General features: G+C 38.1%; 1 protein-coding gene across 10 annotated transcripts in view; it reads left to right on the top strand.

The window, feature by feature from the left end:
- SPATS2L (spermatogenesis associated serine rich 2 like) overlaps positions 1-23,277 on the top strand; it is a 159,311-nt gene that overhangs the window by 92,421 nt on the left and 43,613 nt on the right. For 9 of the 10 annotated variants that reach the window (XM_057744326.1, XM_057744331.1, XM_057744324.1 and 6 more), the window contains 3 exons: positions 5,798-5,906; positions 9,115-9,164; positions 11,568-11,814. In XM_057744326.1, coding sequence (XP_057600309.1) covers positions 5,798-5,906; positions 9,115-9,164; positions 11,568-11,814 — 406 coding nt within the window. Of the gene's footprint in view, positions 1-1,164; positions 1,280-5,797; positions 5,907-9,114; positions 9,165-11,567; positions 11,815-23,277 lie in introns of those variants that run through there. The other variant, XM_057744323.1, reaches the window with a different exon arrangement.

The following is a 23,277-nucleotide window of genomic DNA, read 5'->3' as shown; positions in this document are numbered from 1 at the left end:
GTATGTCCAATCTCCATAACTATATAATGTTTAGGTCATATCACAGTCAGCGGAGACTCGCCCACCTGTCATTGTGGATGATAAATGCAGAGGGATGGGATGGTCCAAACACGGGCAGAATATTCCTTTGACTCAGAAGAGCAGTCTGAATAAGGACCTACTTATACAGCACAGGGAGCTCTACTCAGTACTCTTTAATGGCATATATGGGAAAAGAATCTTGAAAAGAGTGGATATATGTATATGTATAACTGATTCACTTTGCTGTATACCTGAAACTAACACAACATTGTAAATCAACTATACTTCAATTTTAAAAAATGGTTTTAGAGGTAGAGAATGAAGGAGAGCTTTATAGTGTATTTATATACAATTAGCAAAACCCTATTGTAGTACAATATCACATATGAATTAAGGGAAATGTAATAAAAATGTTAGCATAGTATGTCAAAAAAAAGAGCAGCCTGGTATAGCTACAAATTGGCATTCTCTCATTTGACAAAGAGTTTTTAAATACCTGCTATATGCACATCATATAGTACTCGTAAGTGAGCATGGTGATGATGCAGAGATGACTGAGAGGAGGATTCTGCCCGCAGGTTGCTTACCATTTAAAAGACACACCTTACACAGATACTTAGGCTGTGATGGAAAAGGTGCTAGGGTTAGGAGACAGCCACTGATAAAGTCTGTGGAAGTTGAAAGGAGACAGAGATGACTTACGGCAGGGATGGTTGAAACGGACTTCTCAGAACACGTGGCATTTCACCTGGAGTGTAAGATTTGGGCAAGTGGACACATCTCAGGTCAAAGGCAAAGCTCACACAGAGCTAGGGGTAGGGGCCAACCCTGGGCTTGTGCTTATCCATAAAGGGCGGAGCAAGAGGGGCATTTGGAAAAGCAGGCGGGTGTCCAGTTGTTGATGGCCTTGAATACCAAGTTGTAGACATTTAACTTCACTCTTAAGGAAGGTGGGGAAATAGTCATGATTGTACTTATCTTCCAGAGCAGTCTGGCAACAGCCTCAGGGTGCATTTGCAGGGGAGAGACCAGAAGCAGAGGGAGCTGTTATTTTCTGTGTATTTGATGTTACTGGGTCTTTACTGATCATACAGCTGTGTAGGTGAATTGAAAACTTCAGTCAGAACCATTTTTGAAATTCAGACGCAGTCTAAATGACTCATCTGTAAGCCAAGAAGAATTTCTAAGGAGTCATCACAGACAGGCTCAAAAAATGCACCGTGTGAATGAAGAACTCTGCAAACAGCTATTAAACCAGGCAAGTTAAGTCCAGGGGAGGTAGGTTAATGCGGGAAGCTGAAATCAAGCAACGTCTGTGAAAGCCACACTGCCTTGCTGCTTAGTGCAGGCAAAATGCCAGCAGGGCAGGCCTGAGGCAGAATGGGGCAAAACCTGCCAAGCCAGATAGAAAGCCCCGGAGAGAGAAGAGAAAGGGAGATTAGGATGCTGAGGTTAAAGCAAAACAATTTTTTAAATGTTTATTTTTTATTGAGGTATAGTTGATGTACAGTATTATATAAGTGACAGGTGTAAAATATAGCGATTCACAATTTTTAAAGGTTATACTCCATTTAGAATTATTATAAAATATTAGCTATATTCCCCACATTGTACAGTATATCCTTGTAGTTTATTTATACGTAATAATTTGTACCTTTTAATCCCCTACTCTCATCTTGCCCCTCTCCTCTTCCCTCTTCCCACTTCCTACTAGTTTGTTCTCTGTATCTGTCTGCTTCTTTTTTGTTATATTCACTAATTTGTTGTATTTTTTTTAGATTTCACATATAAGTGATATCATATAGTATTTGTCTTTGTCTGACTTATTTCATTTGTCATTGTACCCTCCAAGTCCATGCATGTTGCTACAAATGGCAAAAATCTCATTCTTTTTCATGACTGAGTAGTATTCCATTACACACACTCACACACTCACACACACACACACACATACACACACACACACACACACACACACAATCTTCTTTATCCATTCATCTGTTGATGGACCCTTAGGTTGTGTCCATATCTTCGCAATTGTAAATAATGCTGCTGTGAACATTGGGGTGCATGCATCTTTTCGAATTAGTGTTTTTGTTTTTTCGGAAATATACCCATGAGTGGAATTGCTAGGTCTTTCGGTAGTTCTGTTTTTAGTTTTTTGAGAAACCTCCATACTGTTTTCCAAAGTGGCTGTACCAATTTACATTCCCACCAACAGTGTAGGAGGGTCCCCTTTTCTCCACACCCTCTGCAGCATTTATTGTTTGTAGATCTGGTTTCTTTTTGATGATAGCTATTCTGAAAGGTGTGAGGTGCTATCTCATTGTGGTTTTGACTTGCATTTCCCAGATGATTAGCAGTGTTAAACATCTCTCCATGTGCCTTTTGGTCATCTGCATTTCCTCTTTGGAAAAATGTCTTTTCAGTTCTTCTGCCCAGTTTTTAGTCCCTTTGTTTGTTTCATGTTGAGTTGTACAAGCTATTTGTGTATGTTGAACATTAACCCGCTATTGGTTATATCATTTGCAAATATTTTCTCCCATTCAGTAGGTTGTCTTTTCGTTTTATCAATGGTTTCTTTTGCTGTGCAAAAACTTTAAATATCAAAACAAATTTTGAGGTGCAAAAGGCAGATCTCTCAATAGCAAATTGAATTTGCCAAACTAGATTTAAATTAGTAAAAGCAAAGCAGGGGACGTGATTTGCATTACTGCTAAATGAACCGCTAACTAGCCATCCAGATTGTCACCTGACATCCTGCACTGCTGCCTGGTTGAACCCCCTGGAACACTCTGCTTATGGCCTGAGAACCCTTGAGGAATGCACTCACGTGCAGCTTCAAACGGTGGGCTTTGGTGTGAAGCTGCAGCAACAGATCCTCCAGCTTGGGCTGTGGCAGTGAAGTAAAGGCTGTGTGTCTGAAGCCACGCCAAAAACAGCCTCTGCAAAACAGCCACTGCAGGCATGAATTTTATGAGTTCCCCGTATGCAAACTACCATTAGTCACGCATTGATTGATCCATTGCTCCAGGAGCTTCATTTCCAAATGCAAAGGCAGCTTTTTAGCACACTCACTATAACACTGCCTTTGTCATCCATTCCTTATATTTTAAATCTCCTTCATAAGGAGGGGTTTGTGTTTTTTTAGATTTAAATGCTTAGACCCCTAATGACTGCTGTGTCTTGAATAGTGATACTGTATTTCTATGTGTGCATAGGAGTGCCTGGATTTCTCCATCTTTCTCAAAGACATTTTCACAGCAATATAATTGTAGTGAATTTATAAATAAAAAGATGGAGAAATAATACTACTCTCTTCACATTAGCCAAGTACTGTGATTAAAGCAGAAACTTGGCCCAGAAATTCACTAGAATTCAACATGACTATGGAATATCTAAGAATAGGCAGAAATTATTTTTCCTTTTTTTCTCTTTTCTTTAAAACTCGACATTCCTGTTTTAATTAAGTGTCTTCCTTTGGGAATTATATGCAATATCCATAGTTATATTTGATATCAGAACTCAGTGATTGAACTACATTAGAAGGATAACATGTAATGTTTATACATAACTCCAATGTACTGGTACCTACTAGGCCAATTATATTTATTTTTGGACATGCACTGTTAATGACTCTCTTGGGCTGATGCAGGTGTTTTTGTTCTTGTTTTTCTCCCCATTTTAGCTACTCTTAAAAAAAGAAATAAATGGGGAGATTTTGGTCAAAAGGTACAAACTTCCAGTTGTAGGATTAACAAGTTCTGGAGATCTAATGTACAGTATGGTGCTTGTAGCTATATATACTGAACTATATATTTGAGAGTAGATCTTAAATGTTCTCACCTCAAAAAAGAAATGGTAATTATCTAATGGGATGGAGGTATTAGCTAATGCTATGGTGGTAATCATTTTGCAGTATATAAAAGTATCAAATCAACATACTGTACACCTTAACTTACACAATGATATATATCTATACACATATAAAATGTGTATATGACAAGGGTAAATGAGAGAGACAGAGGAGAGCGAGAGAGAGAGCTATCTTTCTAACATGATGATGGATACCAAAGGACAATGTAAAAGGACGGTTGAGGGATGCTCACAAGACCTAAGTCTTTTGCATAGCCTTATTGGCTGCATGATCTGGTCCCTGCCTGCCTCTGGCCTCATCTTGTACTTTGGAAGCCCCAGATATATAAAGTTAAGTCTCCCTGTCATGTGATTTATAGCATTTATCACAATGTATAAGTATATATTTATTTGTATGATCATTTGATCAATGCATACATCCCCCTCTAGTCTATAAGTTGCACACAGTAGGCATTCAAAAAATATTCACTGAAAGCATTTTTAAAGAAGACAAGAGAAAAAGTGAGAAAGAGCTTAGATTTGAAAAAGTTAATATCGGTAACATTTTTTTAAACAGAGGCTAGAAAAACTAAGAACCATAAAATGTAAAATAAAGAAAAAAACACGAAAGACTCTTGTCACATATATACAACTATATATATATATGGTATTATAGTCCTTGATAAAACCCACATATTTAGCATTTATGAATGTCAAGGTTCAAAGACAGCTTTCTATAATGTCGAACCTCTACAAGTTATAAACCCATATCTTATGCTGTTTTCTCATTATAATCTAAATACTCATATATAGATGATATGGAGTAGGTTGCCTATTCACTAACATAATTAGGAAATAGGCTATGCTGCTTAATTGAGTGTTCTGGGCAATAGAATCACATTCCATGTTACCATACACATATAATCCATAGTCCATGAATCTGATTGCAATAAATTACATGTAACTCAAACTCAACTGGTCATAATTCAACCATTGATGAAAACATGTAAGGATTGTGCAGTGCTTTTGTGATCGTCTTTACGGATGCTACTTACCTTGGCACCATGTAGTGCTCTCATATTTGTCAGTAGTGGCTGCAGTAATCCCCTTGACAGAAAGCTGGGTGAGCCAGGTTTTGCTGAAGTGGACAGAGCACCCTGTAGTAAGTGCAAGTTCTGTGAGATAAAGGTCAATTAATTCTATTAGGCAAGAAGAAAGACTATGTGCAAAATTTGATTAAGAAATAGCTATAGGTCATTAAAAATTGAATATCAGCTTAACCTGTTGAAATCCTTAGCTCTTGTATATGTATTTACTTTTACTGTTTTAAATGTTTGATTTTCAGAAGTGTGTTGGGGAACATTTTCTGTATTATGGCTAAGATTGCTATTTCAAAAATACAATGCCCCACATTTTTATATCTCTAGAAACATTAATGGAGTTTCACAGCACATTTCAGTGAACCTCAATATGACTGTCTCCACTGTGCAGATAAGAGAAGCTGAGGCATGAGGCTATTTCTGTAAATTTTCCAGAGATACGCCCAAGACATGGAGAAGAGAGCCTGAGACAGAAAACTGTGTCCTCACTGAAAACACATCTTGTATGCATCTGGAGTCTTGGGGGTGGGTTGGTGGGGGAAGTGGATTGCAAAACCAGAGTTGGCTTTTCACACTTGCTACTGTAGTCCTAACAGGGAAATCTTTGTTAAAATGTGTATTCAAGTAAAGAGGGTATCAAGGTGATTACCAGGATTAATTTTTACTGGTCTGAAATGCCTTGAGTATGCTTGATGGCAAGAAGATAGGTTAGTTGGCTTTTCAAGGCCTTTCTAACAGTTATTATTCTATCCAGCGAGAGATTCATGGATGAAAAATATTCAAAATGTTTTCCTTTCTTTTTCTTTTCCTCTCCTTTCCAGATCTATGCAGTTCGATCAGTTGTTCCCAACAAAAGCAATAATGAAATAGTCCTGGTGCTACAACAATTTGATTTTAATGTAGATAAAGCAGTGCAGGCCTTCGTGGATGGTAAGTATACATATCCTCTGAACCTGAAGATGTTAGAACTAAATATTCCATATATTCTGTATTTTTTCCCTTGAATGAATTGAATACCAATTATTTACTAATACTTTAATTTTCATAAAAATATGCTAGGCTTTAAAAACACATCTACATATTAAGAGCAGAATTTGGAGGTTCTTTTTTCCTCACTGGAAAAAAAAAGAAGACAGACTATAAATAGTTTGCAGAGGTTATCTATTATAATGTTACTAATTCTATCGTCAACTAGTCTGTCTAATTTGTTATTAAACATTTCCTTTATTTGATGATGTCCTTGTTAATGGAGGATAAGGTACTTCAATCCTGATCCGGAAAGCCTTCTCAGCTCTTCAACCAGCATAGTTCTACTTGGCCTTAGGACTGGAATCCTTGAACTTGATGCTTATGTAGTCTGAGAGGACTGGTTTAGTCTTTAATATCTTTAATTTATGATTTTGAGATTACCTAATTAATCAGAATATCAGTTCATCTATCTACCTCTGGAACCTTTTTGCTGTCTAAAGTAATTTGGTTTTTTTAGACTTTGCCAGTGATGTTATAGAATCTAAAGTCTCAGGAATGTATTTATTCTATAAATGTATAACCTACTGCTTTAGATCATGAGAAATTCTTCTCTCTTAATCAAATTAAACAAGTTCCATTTATGAACAAAGATCTCAAAGCTGTTCTTAGTTATCATATGTCTTCTGCCCTAGCATTAGTTTCTGCTTTGTTCATATGGACTAGCTAAACATAATCTGAACAAAGGTCAGGGAAGACCTATGAGCACATTCCTCAGTTTTATCCTTGTTCACTTTGTAAGGACAGTTTGATTTACTTACTTTCCTAGGAGTAGAATAATCTTCCTAACTTTCTACATACAGTATAATTGCATTTCAGGCAAAGTCTTGGAACCAGGCAACACACCTACATTCTGATATCTGCAGCCAGGATTTAGGGTCCTAATTGAATTAAAAATGATTATTATTCAGTATAGACCTGCAAGCAGACCCATGGTGCATAACTTTTCTGGCTGTTTTTCCTGCTTCATGTGTGAGCAAATAGAGACTCTTTACTCATAAGAAACAAACACAGTGAATGCAATTTTAATCCAGCTTTGCAGCATTTGGTGCAATTTGTCTCAAGAAAAAACTGGGGGAAACATGCACATCCCAGCTCAGAGAAACTCTCTTTTCAAGTTTTACTTGCCAACATCCCTCACATGGAAAAAAGCTTTAGGAAAGGAAAAAGGTTATTATCCCCATGCCTCCCCACCCTCCGTTGGATTGACGCCCCCACACTCTCCATCATGAAAGTTTTTATTACACAGTGACCCTGATGAGATGCACAGATGCTCAGTAACTGATGGACTGTCATCAAACCCGGTCGGATTTAAATAGAGCACCATGCTTGTCCTTCTTGAAATTTTCACCTTGTCAGTATTGAGGTCTCATTTTTAAAAACTCATTGATTGTTGAGAAACCTCATGTCATCTGTATGGGGACCAATAGGAAAACTTGTTTAGAAATCACTGAAAATCAGAAATGATAGTTAGGAATCATTTACAAGGCACACTAAAAGCACACTTTCTGAGCGGCTTAAAAAACTCCAAGCAGTTTTAGTATAATTGAAGTTTAATAATAACAGTTTCAAAATCCTCTGTAAACATAGGTATTTCTTTTTCAGAATTACCCTCTAAAAGCTCGTTGCCCAAACTGCAAATAGAATTTATGTCAAATATGAAAATTAGAGGAATAATTGAATATTGCAATTGAAAGCAGTAAGCAACTCACCTCCTTCCTCCTTCCTGATGAAAAAGAACAGTATTTAACATTTTTTAAATTTAATTTTATTTGCAAAACTGAAGTTGAGCTGTAAGTAAGAACTACCCTAATGATTATTAGCCACTGGAGTGACTTACAGAGAAACCTAGTGAGAGTGACTTCCTAAAGTTTTTCACAAGGAAAATACTGTGTAACATGAATTCTCTGGGAAAATTAGAAAAAGACCAGCCCAGTTAATAAAAAGTCTGAATTATAGCTTATTTTAAGTGCAGTCTTATTATTTCAAGTACATGTAAATGCAAAAAGCCTAAGAGGGGCATTGAATTGGAACTCCAAATAGATGGGAATAATTAGCCTTTCTAAACACTAGTCAAAGCAATATGGCCTTCTGCTTATCTAACAGTGACAGTAGACTCAATAATTGGGGCTCTACTAATTTGAAATTTGTTATAAAGACCAGCCTGAAGTTTATCTTTGTTTAGCCAACACACTCATTGTAGAGAACTATTAGTATAATGAGACTGTACGGGAATGCTTAAAACTGTTAAAAGAAGACATTTAAGAGCTACTCTTTTAGAAGTACCTATTTAAATGAGAATGACTGGTCTACTCGTTACCAGTAACTTATTGTTGAAATTACCCCCAGCACAGTTGGAATGAGTGAAGAAGAACTTACTTCGACTACAGGAAGACACTTATTGTAGCTGACCAGTGGTTAAACATTTCTTTTAAAACGTTTTCTAACTTAATCAAGTTAGGCTTTTGCTTTGCATCTGTGCAGTCCTGCATACGCATGTGAATGGCCTTGACAGATCTGGACTCAACTTATTTGATGAGCTTCTTTTGTTTCAAAGTGGAACCTTGCAAAGACTGTATCCTGTCCCTTTCCACAGTGACGAGAGTAAAACTAACACCAGATCATCTGTCCTTCTTACCAGCCTGCAGGTTGTGAACTTAATGAATAGAGGCTGAAAATAAGCAGGAGTAGCCAAACAAAAAGTTAGGATTCACGTGGTCAATAATATTCAAAAATCCCATGTTTGGCTCGGAAGATTATAGGTATTTTGATTCATATATCAAACAGAACAATTTTAATTCTACCTATGGCAATGAAGCTATCAGAGAATTCTCAAGATATATTTCATTTTCTCTAAGACAACATAATGATAAAACAAAGTAAGCTTCGTGTAGTGGGGCTTAATACTTTGATAAAACCAAGATCATGCAGTGAATTAAATGAAAATCTGGAAGTAAAAAATGAAACTGGCATTTTTATTAAGGTAGGATGTATCAAAACAAATGAAAAAGCTGAAAAAAAAAAATCACTACCAAGATGGAAAAACAGAGATGAATTCTGTGTGGTGTTTTATTATGTGAGTACATGTTGAAGATTCTTTGTCTTTGTCTAGGCAGTGCAATTCAAGTTCTTAAAGAATGGAATATGACAGGAAAAAAGAAGGTAAGATTGATATTGATTGTAAATTAGTTACATCTTCCATCAGAGCCTTCGTGGTTGTTATCATTTTAACAAGGCTGCCAATTTTGTGCTTCTTGCAAATACGTTAATATGCACACCCAGGAAGCTTCCAGATTCATGACTCTCTTAAATTCCCAGCCACCCTCCCTACTAATGCCCTTGTTTTCGAGTGTTTTTAACCACCAGGTGTGCTTTAGAAGTCCCAGAGATTTTCTTTTTAAGTATTAAGGCGAGCCTAACAAGAGAATTCAAAGGATTCTGGATGTTAACGTGCCTGAACGTATCCTGTAGCACAAAGGAAAAAATTAAGGAGTGTTTTAAAGATACTTGAAAAGTGCTAAATATATTTTCATATGTTTTTCCAGCTGAGAGAATCTGTCCAGGGTTGCCCTGAGATACTTTTTTCCTGAGTTCTAATAAGCTAGATTTCTAATAAAGGAAGGAAAAAAGAAAGCGCCTTAAAGCCATAGGAAGTAAGGGACCTATTTTCCCTTGTTACGAACCCTGGCAGACTGACTGCTCCTTGAGAACAGAGGGGAGATTTTACTCTGCCCCTTTCAGGCTATTTTGCTTTCTTGTCTAGTCACACAGTCTTGACTTCTGGGCACACGTGAGGTGTGCTGTGCGCACACTGGCCTCTGTCTCCAGCACATGCCTTTCTGGCCTTGTCACCCTTTACAGGCTCTCAGTGCTTCCTGTGAGGTGCCGCTTGCTTGTTCTTGGCCTGTAACCTGTTTCACAACTTTCTCAAAAAGTCTGCTTCTCTTTTCAGAGTAACTGCCCCACCCATTCCCACTATTCCCAGGGAAGCCTTGTGTTTTGGGAATCCCAGGATATACCCTTTCCACTGAGGGAAGAGCACAGGCCTGGGAACAGGTTTTAAACAAATATAAAAAAAGCAGAATTGCTTTCATAAAATCCTGAGATTATTGAAATTACTGGAATGATCCTTTCCTCCTTCTTCTTCTCCCAGCTTCATGGAGAATAGGAAGAATTATGAAAAAAATTTTTAACCTTTGTATGCCACCATCTTTGCCAATCTTGGCTTATCTTTAATCATAGCTTTCCAGGCTTCTGTGTGAGATGAAGATGATTTGCAGGTGATTGAAAGGCAGTATTTTTACTTACCTGGAACAATTTCAGATGTGTGGTTTGGGTATGAAACTTCTCTGATGTGAAAAACAGAGCAGACAGCAGCTGCAGACCCAACTCATTACTGAGCCTCCCTCTTAGAGGTTCAGTGGGAAAATGGTCTCCCCAGCCCAGGAGACGCAGGGCTTGTGCGGGAATAGGGGCCGCTGGGCCTTCCCTTTCCCCAGTGAGTGCACTGCTCTCCCGGAGGAGCCCTTACTCAGGGGCATGATTGTGGTTTCAAAGGAAAAGAAGAGGCGTGGAGAGGAGAATCAAGAGAAAACTGTGTCTTTTTCTTTCTTTTCCAAATGTGTTGAAGAACAAAGCGGGGCTGATGTTTAGTGGGTGGGACACGGATGCAGCAGGCGGGACCGCGTCTGTCCTGATGGGTCCAGCATCTGTTCTGGTTGGCTGAGGCCTGTATCAAGGTCCAAAAAATTTCAGTTGTCTAAAATGCAGGGTGGTGTTATTTCGAACTAAGTATAATTGAAGTCTTATTAATGCCGTTCAGCTAGCAGCTGCGAGATCCAGGGTCCCGCTGCACGATCCAAATCCAGGTGGACCCACGTGGTTTGGCGTTACTCTGTAGCAGTTGTCTGCTCCAGCTGACGTATTCATAGGGGTGTATGGGACTTCCTGGACGGTGGCAGCAACCCAGGGATCTCCTGGTTGGTGCCTTTTCATAGGACGCAACCTGGACTTCAGGGATCTGTCTCTACTTCCTCATTTTGCAAGGACTTGCCTGCCTCTTTTGTACCTGGCCTCCCCTCTGCCTCCCCTGAGCCTCCCTCTCCTCTGCAGAGGATCAGAACCTTAGTGTCCTCCCTGCCGCCCACACCCCCATCACTCTTTAAGAAACGAAAGCTCCTCTCCAATAGCACAATAGCTGAATCCAAGTTTTTCCAGGGCAGCTACCATAAGACTTTACTATATGACCATTCAGACATGTAGTGCCTCAATTTGTTCAAATAATATGTCAACTATTTAAGCCATTTCCTGCTGCTTTTTTCCTTTTAAAGAAAACTTTTTGTTTACTATGCTTATGAGGTAAAAGTTTATACAACTCATTGTAAGAGAGAAGGTATTTATATTAACTTGGGTGGTTCATAAGGACATAGGTGTTTTCACCCATTCTATTAGAAAAGCCAGAAAACAAAAAAAGATAACGTATCTTATTTTGCTCTCTCGGGTTCACCTTCTATTTCAAGGGTGTGAGCTGAACAGTATTATCTTCTCATTGGTTTCTCGTTCTAGAACAATAAGAGAAAAAGAAGCAAGTCCAAGCAGCATCAAGGCAACAAAGATGCTAAAGACAAGGCCGAGAGGCCAGAAGCAGGGCCCGTGCAGCCACCATCGGCACAGATACAAAATGGCCACGTCAACAGCTGTGAGAAGGACAGCTCGTCCACTGATTCTGCCAGTGAAAAACCAGCCCTTGCCCCTCGTGAGAAAAAGATCTCAATACTCGAGGAACCTTCAAAGGCACTCCGTGGGGTCACAGGTCAGTTATTCTTACGTAAAGTTGCTTAGGAAGATGTAGAGGAAAGGGATGCCAAGGGACCCATTGGGACAGTCATTGCTACTGTTGCTGTTGTTGGAAGGGAAAGGTTGTTCTTCTCTGGTGTCCACAGATGCACACCATCTTCCCGTAGGATGGTGGGCGCAGGGAGGAAGGCGACAGGGCCAATGAAGAAATGTGCAATCTAGCCCTGCACTAAGTCAGAGGACTTTTTTATCTAAAAAATATAGTTCTAGTCCGTATTGGGATCATTAGGAAAATGGAAATTCGAGTTTAAAGAAATTTTCTTTCTAGACACTTTTGCTGGGATAAGGGAGGGATAATTGGTGACCAAAGGAAATGTTATTAAAGGGTAGACCAAATTATTTTAACTCCTGGTATTTTATATTATGTGATAGAATATCATCTTCCAAGGTGTTAGAATCTGGAATGTTAATTATTTGTGCTATAGCTATATATTCATTACTCGACAAAATGCTACTTCTTAATCAACCATATGACCTTGGGGGCATCATTTCATCTCTGGTGTCTCTAATAAGGCAACTGTACAGGAATCTACTAGATCAGTGGTCTTTAATACTGTCTGACCCAATGCTCCATTTTTATATCAAATTCTAAAATAAAATTCATATATAATCTACCTAAAAACAAAATGTCAATAATATAAAAAACGTAAGAAGTTGAAGAACAGCTAAACTAGAAGGCCTAATAAAATGGCCAGATGTTCACACCCACTTATAATGAATCATTTTGCACTTAAAAGAGGGGAGACAGTAGTCCACTGGATAACACGAACGCTGTTTCTTTATATTTGACATGTGAAGTAAGAACTAAATAAGTATATTTTTATGTAGATATGGGATCATTGTGAATGCAGCTGCTACACATGCAGGCTGACAAGTGCTGATTGTCAACTCAAATACTATGGCTGCCGGTGTGGTTGGCCACGGGATTTTCCAAATTGTGACAAACTCTTGGTAAAGTTCTGAACACCAAACACCATTCTCTTAATTTACACAGTAGTTGAACCCTAGAAATTCAAGTAAATCTGAGAAATCCATAGAAAAACTGTACCAAAAAATACTTTGGGTTTACATATCAGGTGTCTAGGAGGACATGAGAAAGTTCAGGTCACAGGGCCGTTCTTCGTTGTGTGGGATTCCTGTGATCGTGAGTCATACAGCATCCTGACCCCAACACCCACTCATACCCAATCATATACATAAATTTTAAAAGTGTCCTGTTTTTCAAAATGCCTCCTAAGATAAACCAAAGATGAATAAGACAGGGGCCCCACCTGAGAAGAGTTTAGTCTAGTAGAAGAGACAGGTGCGAACAGAAAATCACATGGTAACCAGTACTGAATCAGGGATACCATGAGGAAGCATTAACTGACACCGTATGACACACGAGGAAGTTTTTAGTTGCTCACAATTTTCTTCCATAAACACATTACCTAACAACACTATTAATAATGCTGCAATTCAGATAATCCTTACTACACAATGATTTCTTAAAAACAGACAACAAAAATAACCTATTTCTATTTAGAATCTGTTTCTCCAGTTATCTTTTAATTCAGCTTTTCCTCTGCCTACAATTTTGAGAATGTTTAGATTTATCGTCAGGGCAGGAGAAAAGAAATTAAATAATCGAGTGGCACATTCCCAATTTTGCTTGTGATTGCCTTCACACAAATTACTTTCAAAATCTAATTACTCAAGTTGCTGATTGTGATATCAATCATACACTAAAAGCCCAGCACATATATTTGTTCATTTACTTATAATTTATACCTTCTTCCTAAAACAATTTTGGTAACTCTATCAAGTATTGCATTAGAGCAAATACAATAGTGAATCACTTCACTTCACTTCACAGTGGATAGTTGCCTTGAAAGTTAAGTACCCATCAGACGAGTTCTCTATACCAGGGGGCTTTTGTGAACCCTATCATGAAACTTTTGGTGAAGAATACTTTACCACACGAAAAGCCACCCCAATACCCCTTCGGTTTTGTAAGTTCAGCATGAAGGCATTAAGGTATGTCAGTATTATTTGCTAATAGTTAATGATACAAATCTATTACTCATGTAAATTTTCCTGTTAAAGAATAAAATGATAATAATGGAAGGTTATTCGATGTTTTTGCAAAAGGAAGGGAATCCTCCTGGTTGACCATTCATTACCAGCTCACTTATTGTGATGATAAATTTTAAAATGACTTTATAACTAGTTAAGTTTTTCTTCCCAAAGACAGTGAAGATTCATCAGGAAGTTGATGCCAAAACTGTCAAATGACTCAGAAATGCTTGTTCGGTCTATCAGAAATCCTGAAACCTCTGCTAGATATTTCACAGATGAGTGTTGGGTTTTGGGCATTCTGCAGCCCATTTTGAGTAGACCTTTGGAACTGAAAAGGATGGGAACAATTCCTTGCTCCCCTCACTTTATAGCTGAGAAAACCAAGGCACTTGGGTTGAGAAGCTGAGAAGACCCACACCCCCAGGGTAGCTCTCTTTGGTTAGCAAAAGGCTGACTCAAATCGATGCAATTTTATGCATGTGTTAGAGAGTTATTGCTAAAACCACAGGCTCCCTTACTCCTAAAAGATGTATAATTGAAAAATTAGGGAAAAGCAATCACAACAAAGCTGGATAATGATATTCTGTACTTGAGTGGGTTCAAAGTATGAGCCTAAAAGAAATCTCCAGTCTGCTAGTGGTGAGCATTTATCAAGCTTCCCAATAATGAAACTGGCTCAGGAAAGCCTGCTCTGAATGCCCAGCTGGGCAGCAGGCTGTGAACATGTGTAATGTGTGTTTTATCTTTCGTAACACCTTGACATTCAAGATCTCTCTTTTTAAAAGTTTTAAAAGGATCATTTTCTGGTAGGAAAAAGTTAGCTTTAAGACATATGCAGGTGGTTCCAGGGTGTTAGTGTGACTTCCCACATGAAAAATAACCACCAAAAGCATCATCGTTTCAGGCTGTAAATATAGTACTGTCGAGTGGGACAATGCTCCATGTCAGCATATAGCTTTGAAGTTGGGGAGTTTGATTTAAACTTAGTACAAAATTACTTTTTTAAGCCTGGGAGTAGTTTTTTCTGTGTTTGAGAATTTTTAATAACAGCTCAAATTAGATCTTTTACATAATCCAATCAAGATCATCTGTGTCCAAGTACAAACTCAGACAAAGAGTAGATCAAGATTTATTTTTACCAAATGTAATGCCAAGGATCATTTTTATTTCTAAGGCACCATCTAAATGACTGAAGCACGTTATAACCTTAGGGTTCAGTTATCCTAAATGTCGCTCCTGCTCTGTTTTTCTTAAGCTCAGATTGCTGAAATGTATAGATACTTATCACCATACCAGCCAGAAAAGGAATTCAGATTCCTGTGTTGTCTTTCTCCCACTGGACACAATTCGCATGCAGTAGGGAAGGAGCAGGGTTATGGGCCACCAACTGGCTCCGTTGAGATAAACTGGGAGGTGGGGCTTTCCTTTTCTTCAGCTCCTCTTCCCAGCAGGCTTCCTTTATATCCTTTCATCTTGTAAAGCATCCTGGGAAGCCAGCTCTTCTGTTACCTGTTACTTGTCTCAAACAGAAGGCCCCATGCTGTGCTCACTGACCTCCACAAACCGGACTTCACAATCTTCCCCATCCTTTTAGCTTTGCAATGCAGATTTCTGTGTTGGGCATGCCTCTGGCACAGAAATGCTTCCTCGTTCTCTAGGTGAACTGAACCAAATGTGAGAGAAAGGGTCCTGTTATTTTCGAATGTTGGCTGCTTGTCCCTCATTTGTGCTTCCTATGAAAAAACAACAGACTGTTTTACAATATTTTTATGGTATGAGGTTCCCTATAGGATTTCCAAGCAGACTTTTTAATGCTGTTGTTGGCCCTGGCTACAAGATTATCTCCCCTGCTTTTCTAAACCCTATATTGGACCAGAGGATTAGAAAAGATCAACAAGAAGAAAGCAGCTTGCCAAGAACATTAATAGAAAAGCCAAATGTGTATATTCTAGGATTTCAGCCATGCCACCTCTCAGATGGAAGCAACAAAATATCGTAGCTAAGAACCAGGGCTTTCGCATTAAACATGTTTGGATTCAAACCTTGGCCTTGTCACTTACCAGGCATGTGACACTGGACAAGCTAACCATTCTGTGTCTTGTGGTTATCTTCACCTGCAAAACGCTCTACTTTTCAAGACTGTGGTGAGCGGTAAATGAGATACAGAAAGTGATTAGTACAGTGTCTGGCACAGAGTAAACCCTCACATCATTTCTTTATCTATCTAGGAAATGTTTTAAGCATCTAACATGTGCTGAGAATTCTTCTAGAGGAAGTAAACAAAATTTTAAAGTTTTTGCCCTCATGGAGAGATGCATAGTAAACCTGAATACGGCTAAATGATTATAGATTATAGTAAACGTTGTGAAGGCAGCAAGTAGGAGAGAGACTGGGGCAAGGAGGGGGGTGTGGGTCACAGCTTCAGATAAGGCCAAGCGTGACCTGAGTGCATGAAGAGGAGACGCTGATGCTGAGACACTGCTGCTGAGGATGCATCCGTTCACATCCTCTCACATCAGGCCATCTTGGTCTGAACAGCCAGCGTTTTATTTAAACCTTAATTAAGGAAGCCCTTGTAGCGTTATAACCACTGGTTTTTAATTAAAAACATAGTACGTTATTAGTATATGTAGCTGGCGTTAAGTACTGTCATGTGAACAGGCATTTTGAAGCTTACATTTTAAAGCACATAAGCACATTTATCATTAGTCTCACTCTGTTATTATTTTGGCATCTAAATCGTTGGTGTTCACCTCCATTTGTAGCTGTGTGTTGTTCAGTCTGAACCTTAGCTTCCAGCAGCACCATGTCTGAACCATTCAGGGAATACTAGGGGAGGCCTTACACATTGTGTTTTCAGTGACTTAGACCTCTGCTTCCTTCCTCTGTGTGTGATAAAGCAGAAAGAGACGGAGACAGACATAGGATGTAGTGACACGAGGACATGGAATATATAAAACCCCTCGGGTATTTTTCTGTCACCTGGGTAGAGTGAAATCCAGAGCCCTCTCCCTGCTCTTTCTCATTTGAAAACTACTTTTGCTGCATCCCTACAGGAAAAACACAAACCTACTCATTTCTGAATAGCTGATACCTTCCTAACTTCCCACTCAGACCTTGTTATGGTGGTTGCAGTTACAACAGACAATTAAATGGAATGCACTCTTTGCAAAGAATAAAAGGCCTTTTTTTTTTCTTAATTTTGAGCAGAGATTTAAATGACTTTATGAAAATGCAATGAGAATTAAGCCTGTTTTTCAGAGAAACAAGTCTGTGAAACAAATCACGTTAATATGCCTACCTTGCGTCATTGACAGCTTATTAATGCATTGACTTCATTATCTATTATCTTTCAATGTAAATAAACCTGTAAAGGTATTAAGGACATATGAGACTTTGTAAAGACAATGTAAATTAAACTAAAAGACTGGTTTCCAGTTAGAAAGTTACCAGCTTTAGACCCTCTGAGCTGATCAAGTTTTATAGAACGTGAATAAAATAATAAAGTCTATCTGTATTTGATAAAGAAGTTATGAAAAGGCAGAACTGACTGACATTATGTCTTCTGAATAAACCTGTCTCTTTTGGTCTCTATTCCAAAGTGATTGGTTCCTCTGAATTTCTGTTAATTACCCTGTCATGTAGCAATAGAAGAATGATGAAAGATGCAAATTAAGGTGTACAGTAATTGTAATGTGAAAAGAGTTTTCTTGGGGCTTCATCACCGGGCTGTTATTCTATAACATCTTAAAAGCGTTATCTTGACTCACTGTCTCCATCTCTTCACCTCTCTCTTACTTATCAACCTGCTACAGCCCCATCACTCCAAAGAAATCGCTCCCACTATTTGCTGTGGGCCTCCATATGTTGAATCTAGCAGACGTTTTTCCAGTCCTTATGTCACCTTTTGCTTGCAGCAGCGTACAAGGCTGTTGACCACTCTGTCTTTGACCACTCTGTCTTTTCCCTTTGGTTTCTATGACCTGACACTCTTCCGATTTTCCCCTCCATCTTCACTGCTTCTCTGTTTCCTTTCAGGGTTACTCTTCTCTGACTGGCTGTTAATTGTTGAGGCTCATCAAGACTGGGTTAGTTCTGAGTTCTTTCTCCTATAAAGCTATACTCTCTTAGATCGTTTCAGCCATTCCCTAGTTTTAATTAGGTACTTTGGCTCACAAACTCATCATTCCAGTCGCGGCTACTCTCTGAAAGCAGACTCTTACTTGACATTTTCACTTTGGTATTTCAAAGCACTTTAACAACATGCTCGAAACAAACTCCTGATCTCCCTTCCCAGTCTTAGCTTTCTTTTAGTGTTCCTGATCTTCTTGTGCCATCCATCCATTTTGCAAGCCAGAAATCCAGGCATCAGTCATGACTTCTTTCTCATCACCAAGTTCTGTTGATTTTCCTTTTCAAATATTCCTGGAATCCATCCATTTCTCACTGTCTCTACCTCTGTCTTCCCTTCAAAAGCATCCTCTCTTGCCTCTGCTGCTGCAGTAGTCTGCTCGTTAATCTCCTGGCATTCACTCTGTTCCCCTCTGAATCATTCTCTATCCTGTAATCTTTTCAGATAAGACATATTTGAACTCTTAAGATCAAGACCAGAAGCCTTACCCTGGCCTGCAGGCTCAGCATATTCCAGCCCCTGTGTCCCGTTCCAGCCTCACTGCATGGCATGTTCATTCTTGCTCTCTGCTTCAGCCATACTGGTCTCCTCTTAGTCCCACATACTGGCTGTGTGTATCAGTCAGGTTCAAGTCAGGAGACAGAAGCCACACTGGTTCTTTGAATGGGAGGAATATAATAGGAAGAATTGCTAACTAAAACAGTAGGAGGTGGCTAACTACTGAAAGGGGTAAGTGAGGACTCTAAGGGGTCTAGACATGTGAAGAGAGCAGTTGCTGTCTCCAGGAAGACTGGACAATAAAGGAACTAGGACTGGGAGAGACCCCCAGTCTAAAACAGAGACTCTGATCTCACCAAACAAAGTGTGTGGCTACCAGAGGAACATGTGTGCAGCCTTGTGGTGGCAAAAAAATCTTGGCATAGGGCCTGGCCCACACTGTTCTGTAGAAGAAACCCACCCCTGCCAGAGGGTGTAGATAGACTGGAACAGCTCAGGGCCACTGCCGGTGCGGGGGGGCCGGGGAACATGGCATGAGGGGCAGCCAGAGCTCCTCTCCGTCGCTGCTGCTCCTGTGGTGAATGATGATAATAAAGAAGGGCCGGGGCCTAGACGGGAAGTGTGTTTCTGTCCTCATCGCCTCGCACAGCCCCTTTGTTGCCCTCTGCTGACAAAGCTAACAGTTTGCCATTTGGCAAAAGACAATTGTTTATAGGGTCCAGCTCCAGTACCGCGAAGTAGAGCAAAGAAGGATGGATTTGGAGTCGAGGGACAATAACTTGATAACTGCCTCAAATGCTGTCTCTCCTAGAATGCACTTTTCTGCCGGCTTCATCTGATTAGTTTTCCGCGTGATTTCAGGTGTGCTTAGTTGTTACTTCTGTGGAGAATTCATTCTTGATATCCCTACGTAAGACACTCCAATTGCAGGTTTCATATACTGTGTACTTTTCTTTCGTAACGCTTACCACAGTTGTAATTCTGCGTTTGTTAGTGTGGTGGTTTGATTTATATGTCTTCCTATGAGACTACAAGTTTAAAGATGGGAACCACAAATGTTTTGACCACCATTGTGTTTTTGGTGTCTAGAACAATAACTGGACATGATAGGCACTCAGACAAGCCTTTTTCACAGTTGTATTGAATTATTAATGATAAAATATGTGGATAAGGTTAGGTTAATGAAAACTGTTTATGTTGCTATGCTGCTTTTTAAAGATAATTGTGGATTTTGTATTTCTGGTTTTAAAAGGCATTTATATTAATTGAAGAGATGTGAAAAATGCAGTAATGTTTAAGGGGGAAAAATTCTACCTCCCAGAAACAACACTGTTAAATTTCATTTCAGATTGTTTTAAATGCACAGATATATAGGGATTGTTTTTACAAATATTACATAGTGTGTGAACTTCTGTATTCTGCTTTTTTACTTAACATGACATTATAAATGTTACCTCACCATTGTGTGTTCTTTAAAAACATGACATTAATGGCTGCAATTTGCCATGTTTTTTATAATTATTCCCAAACTGTTGTCCATGTGCATTGCTTCCATTTGTTTGCTATTATAAACAATGCCATAGTGAACATTTCTTGTGTATAAATCTTTATGAACAGTTATGATTATTTCCTTGGCATATTTTCTTAGAAATGAAATTATTGGGCTCAAAGGGTATGAATATTTTTTAAGTTCTTAATATATTGCTGTCAAGAAAGATTGCACTAATCTCATTGTTTTTATTTGTAAAACTGATTAGTAGAAAGATGGAACATTTTAAGGTGTTTAATTTCCATTTCCATTTCTTCTTCTGTGAATATTTAAGAACACTAAGATCAGTTATTAAAGAACTGCCAATTACTTTATTACTGGTTACCATAAAGCATTATTGTGTTCACTTAATTAAATACTGATACTTTTAAGTAACACAGACATTGGCAATTTTAGGCATTATTTTATAACAACAAAATCATTTTTTGTTTGTCAGTTTTTTTCTAGATAAAACTACAATACTAAGTTAACTGTCATCAAATGATGTGATTTACTGAAATTACATTTGTATAGGAAAACTATGAAATCATCTTAACTCAGTGGGTTAAAATAATTGTTTTAGAACTACTCTGTATTTAAGCATCCTTTAAATTTAGATTTGAAATCTGAATATGCTTCCTTCAGTCTACTTTTAAGTACATAAGGCTTTCACTAAAAAGTGAAAGCTAAAGAGAAAAATGAGTTTTCAGAAACTTTCAAATCTGGACACATACATGGCAGTACATATATTATGAAAATCTTTGAATCTAAGTTCATATATTTCTCCCAAAAGGAAGATTTGTTTTCTTTGGTTCTGTTAACAAAAAAGCAAGCACCACAGTTCATGTTTTGCTCTGTAAAACAAATCAAGTCAAGAAAAAGTCAAATATGTAAGTTAATACTGAGATTAGGAACTGGAAAATTGACAGTGCTCAGTATTGGCAAGAGTTAAGTGTGAAAACAATTGCATACACTATAGCTGAGTGTCAGTGGGTCCAAGTGACTGGACAATAATTTGGCAAAGCATATCAAGAATTTTTTAAGAAAAAGAAAGTCATGAATTTATATCTTCTTCATCACAAACCCCACTGAATTACAGTACAGGAATTTTTAAACATAGAAATCCACAATAATGAAGAAAAGGGAAAAGAGGGCCTCAATTTCAAGAGGAAGGAAGGTAGGTGGAACAGAATTGATTGATGAGGCAGAGTATGGGAAGCTGCAGCATAGCATTCAGAGGGAGGTAGCTTTGGCAGGGAGGAGGCTGACTGCCTGGAAGAAAATGGGGAAACTCTAGATTTGGAGTCAGCAGATAGGATGGGAGGGGGGGCAAGCTTAAGAACAGAAGTATAAAACAGGGTAATTAAATAAAGGTATTTTAATGAACAATCCACTGTCACCTACTTCCATTCCAGCTTGTTTTATAAGATTCCTAACATTTGCCTTCAAGGCAAAAAGGTATTTTAATGACCTATTGGAACAAAATACAAAACTCTTCAGAGGAAAATAACAAAATGCAATGTTTCTCAATGTGTTGTTCACATTATTTAGTGTCCAGTTTAAAAAATTACTAGACATAGGAAGGAGAAAATGTGAACTACAGTAAAGGAAAAGATTAGTCATTAGAAGCAGACCCATAGACAACCCAGATGTTGCACTCAGCAGATAAGGATTATAAATGTGTTTTAAAATTTTACCAAAAAAAGAGATAGATATAGTAGGTGAAGAGAGGAGAATTTTAGGAGAGATAAAAAGAATAAAATGGAAATCCTAGAACTAAAAAGTACAAGAGCTGAATTTTTTGGGAAGTCGTCAGATGCTTTTGGCAGCCGTTTGGACAATAAAGACTAAAGGATCAATGAACTTGAAAACAGGTCAAAAGAAATCATCCAAACTGAAGAACAGGGACTTCTGGTGGTCCAGTGGTTAAGAATCTATGATTCCACTGCGGGGGGCTTGGGTTAGATTCCTGGTCAGGGAACTAAGATCCTGTATGCTGCGTGGTGCAGCCAAAATAAGTAAATAAATTAATTAAAAATAAAAATAAACTGAAAAACAGAGAAAAAGATTAAAAGAAAAAATAAAGCAGCAACAACAACAACAAAAGCAGAGCCTTGGTGACTTAAGGGACAATATCAAGCAGTCTCATAGATATGCAATAGGAATCTCAGAAGAAGAAAAAAAGAGAATGGAGGGAGGGAACCTATGAAGAAACAATGTCCACAGTTTTTCCAAATTCAGGATAAAACAACAACCCACATATCCAAAAAGCTCAGCAAAATCCAAGCAGAGTAAATGATAGAAAATCATACCAAAGCACATCATAGTCAAATTGCTGAAAGTCAAAAATAAAGATGAAATCTTAAAAGCAGCCAGAGGAAAAAAGACATGTTGCAAACAGGAAACAACAAAAAGAAAAAAGGTTGACTTCTCATCAGAAACAGTATGGGCCAGAAAAGTCTAGAATGAAATCTGTAATGAAATTGGAGAAATAACTGCCAATAAGGAATTCTATATCTAGGGAAAATATCCTTCAAAAAGGAAGGTAAAACAAAGATAATTTCAGATAAACAAAAGCTGAAAGAATTCATCACCAGCACACTTGCACTACAAAACAAGCTAAAGGATATTCTTTAGGCTGAAAGTAAATGATACCAGACTGAAATTTGGATCTGCTGGAAGAAGTGAAAAATACTGAAAGTCATAAATATATGGATTAAAAGGAAAGGTTTTTTTCTCTTCTTATTTTTTTTTTAAAAAAACAATTGACTGTTTAAAGCAAAAATAATAATGTGTTGTGAGGTTTGCAACAAATGTAGAGGTAAAATATATGACTATAAGTATACACTTGACAGGAGTGGGTAAGTGGAATTATACTATTTTATGGTTGTTACATTATACATGAGGCAGTATAATATTGATTCAAAGGACACTGTAATAAATTAATGTTGCATACTGTAATCCTGGGAACAGTCTCTAAAAACAGAGAATGAAGAGGTATCACAACAAAAGATAAGACTAACAATTACTTAAAAACCAATTCACCTAAAAAATCAATGAAAAAGCTCAAAGAAAGAAAGAATAGACACAACTCAAAATGGTAAACATAACCCAGTAATACCAATAATTACATTAAATGGAGATGGACTAAAAACTCGAATTAAAAAGCAGAGATTGACAGACTGAATAAAAGAGCAAGACCC

This window comes from Hippopotamus amphibius, chromosome 8 (assembly GCF_030028045.1).
Source record: "Hippopotamus amphibius kiboko isolate mHipAmp2 chromosome 8, mHipAmp2.hap2, whole genome shotgun sequence".
Taxonomy (NCBI): domain Eukaryota; kingdom Metazoa; phylum Chordata; class Mammalia; order Artiodactyla; family Hippopotamidae; genus Hippopotamus; species Hippopotamus amphibius.
The sequence above is the reverse complement of the archived record's forward strand: the minus strand, read 5'-3'. Positions and strand labels throughout refer to the sequence as shown.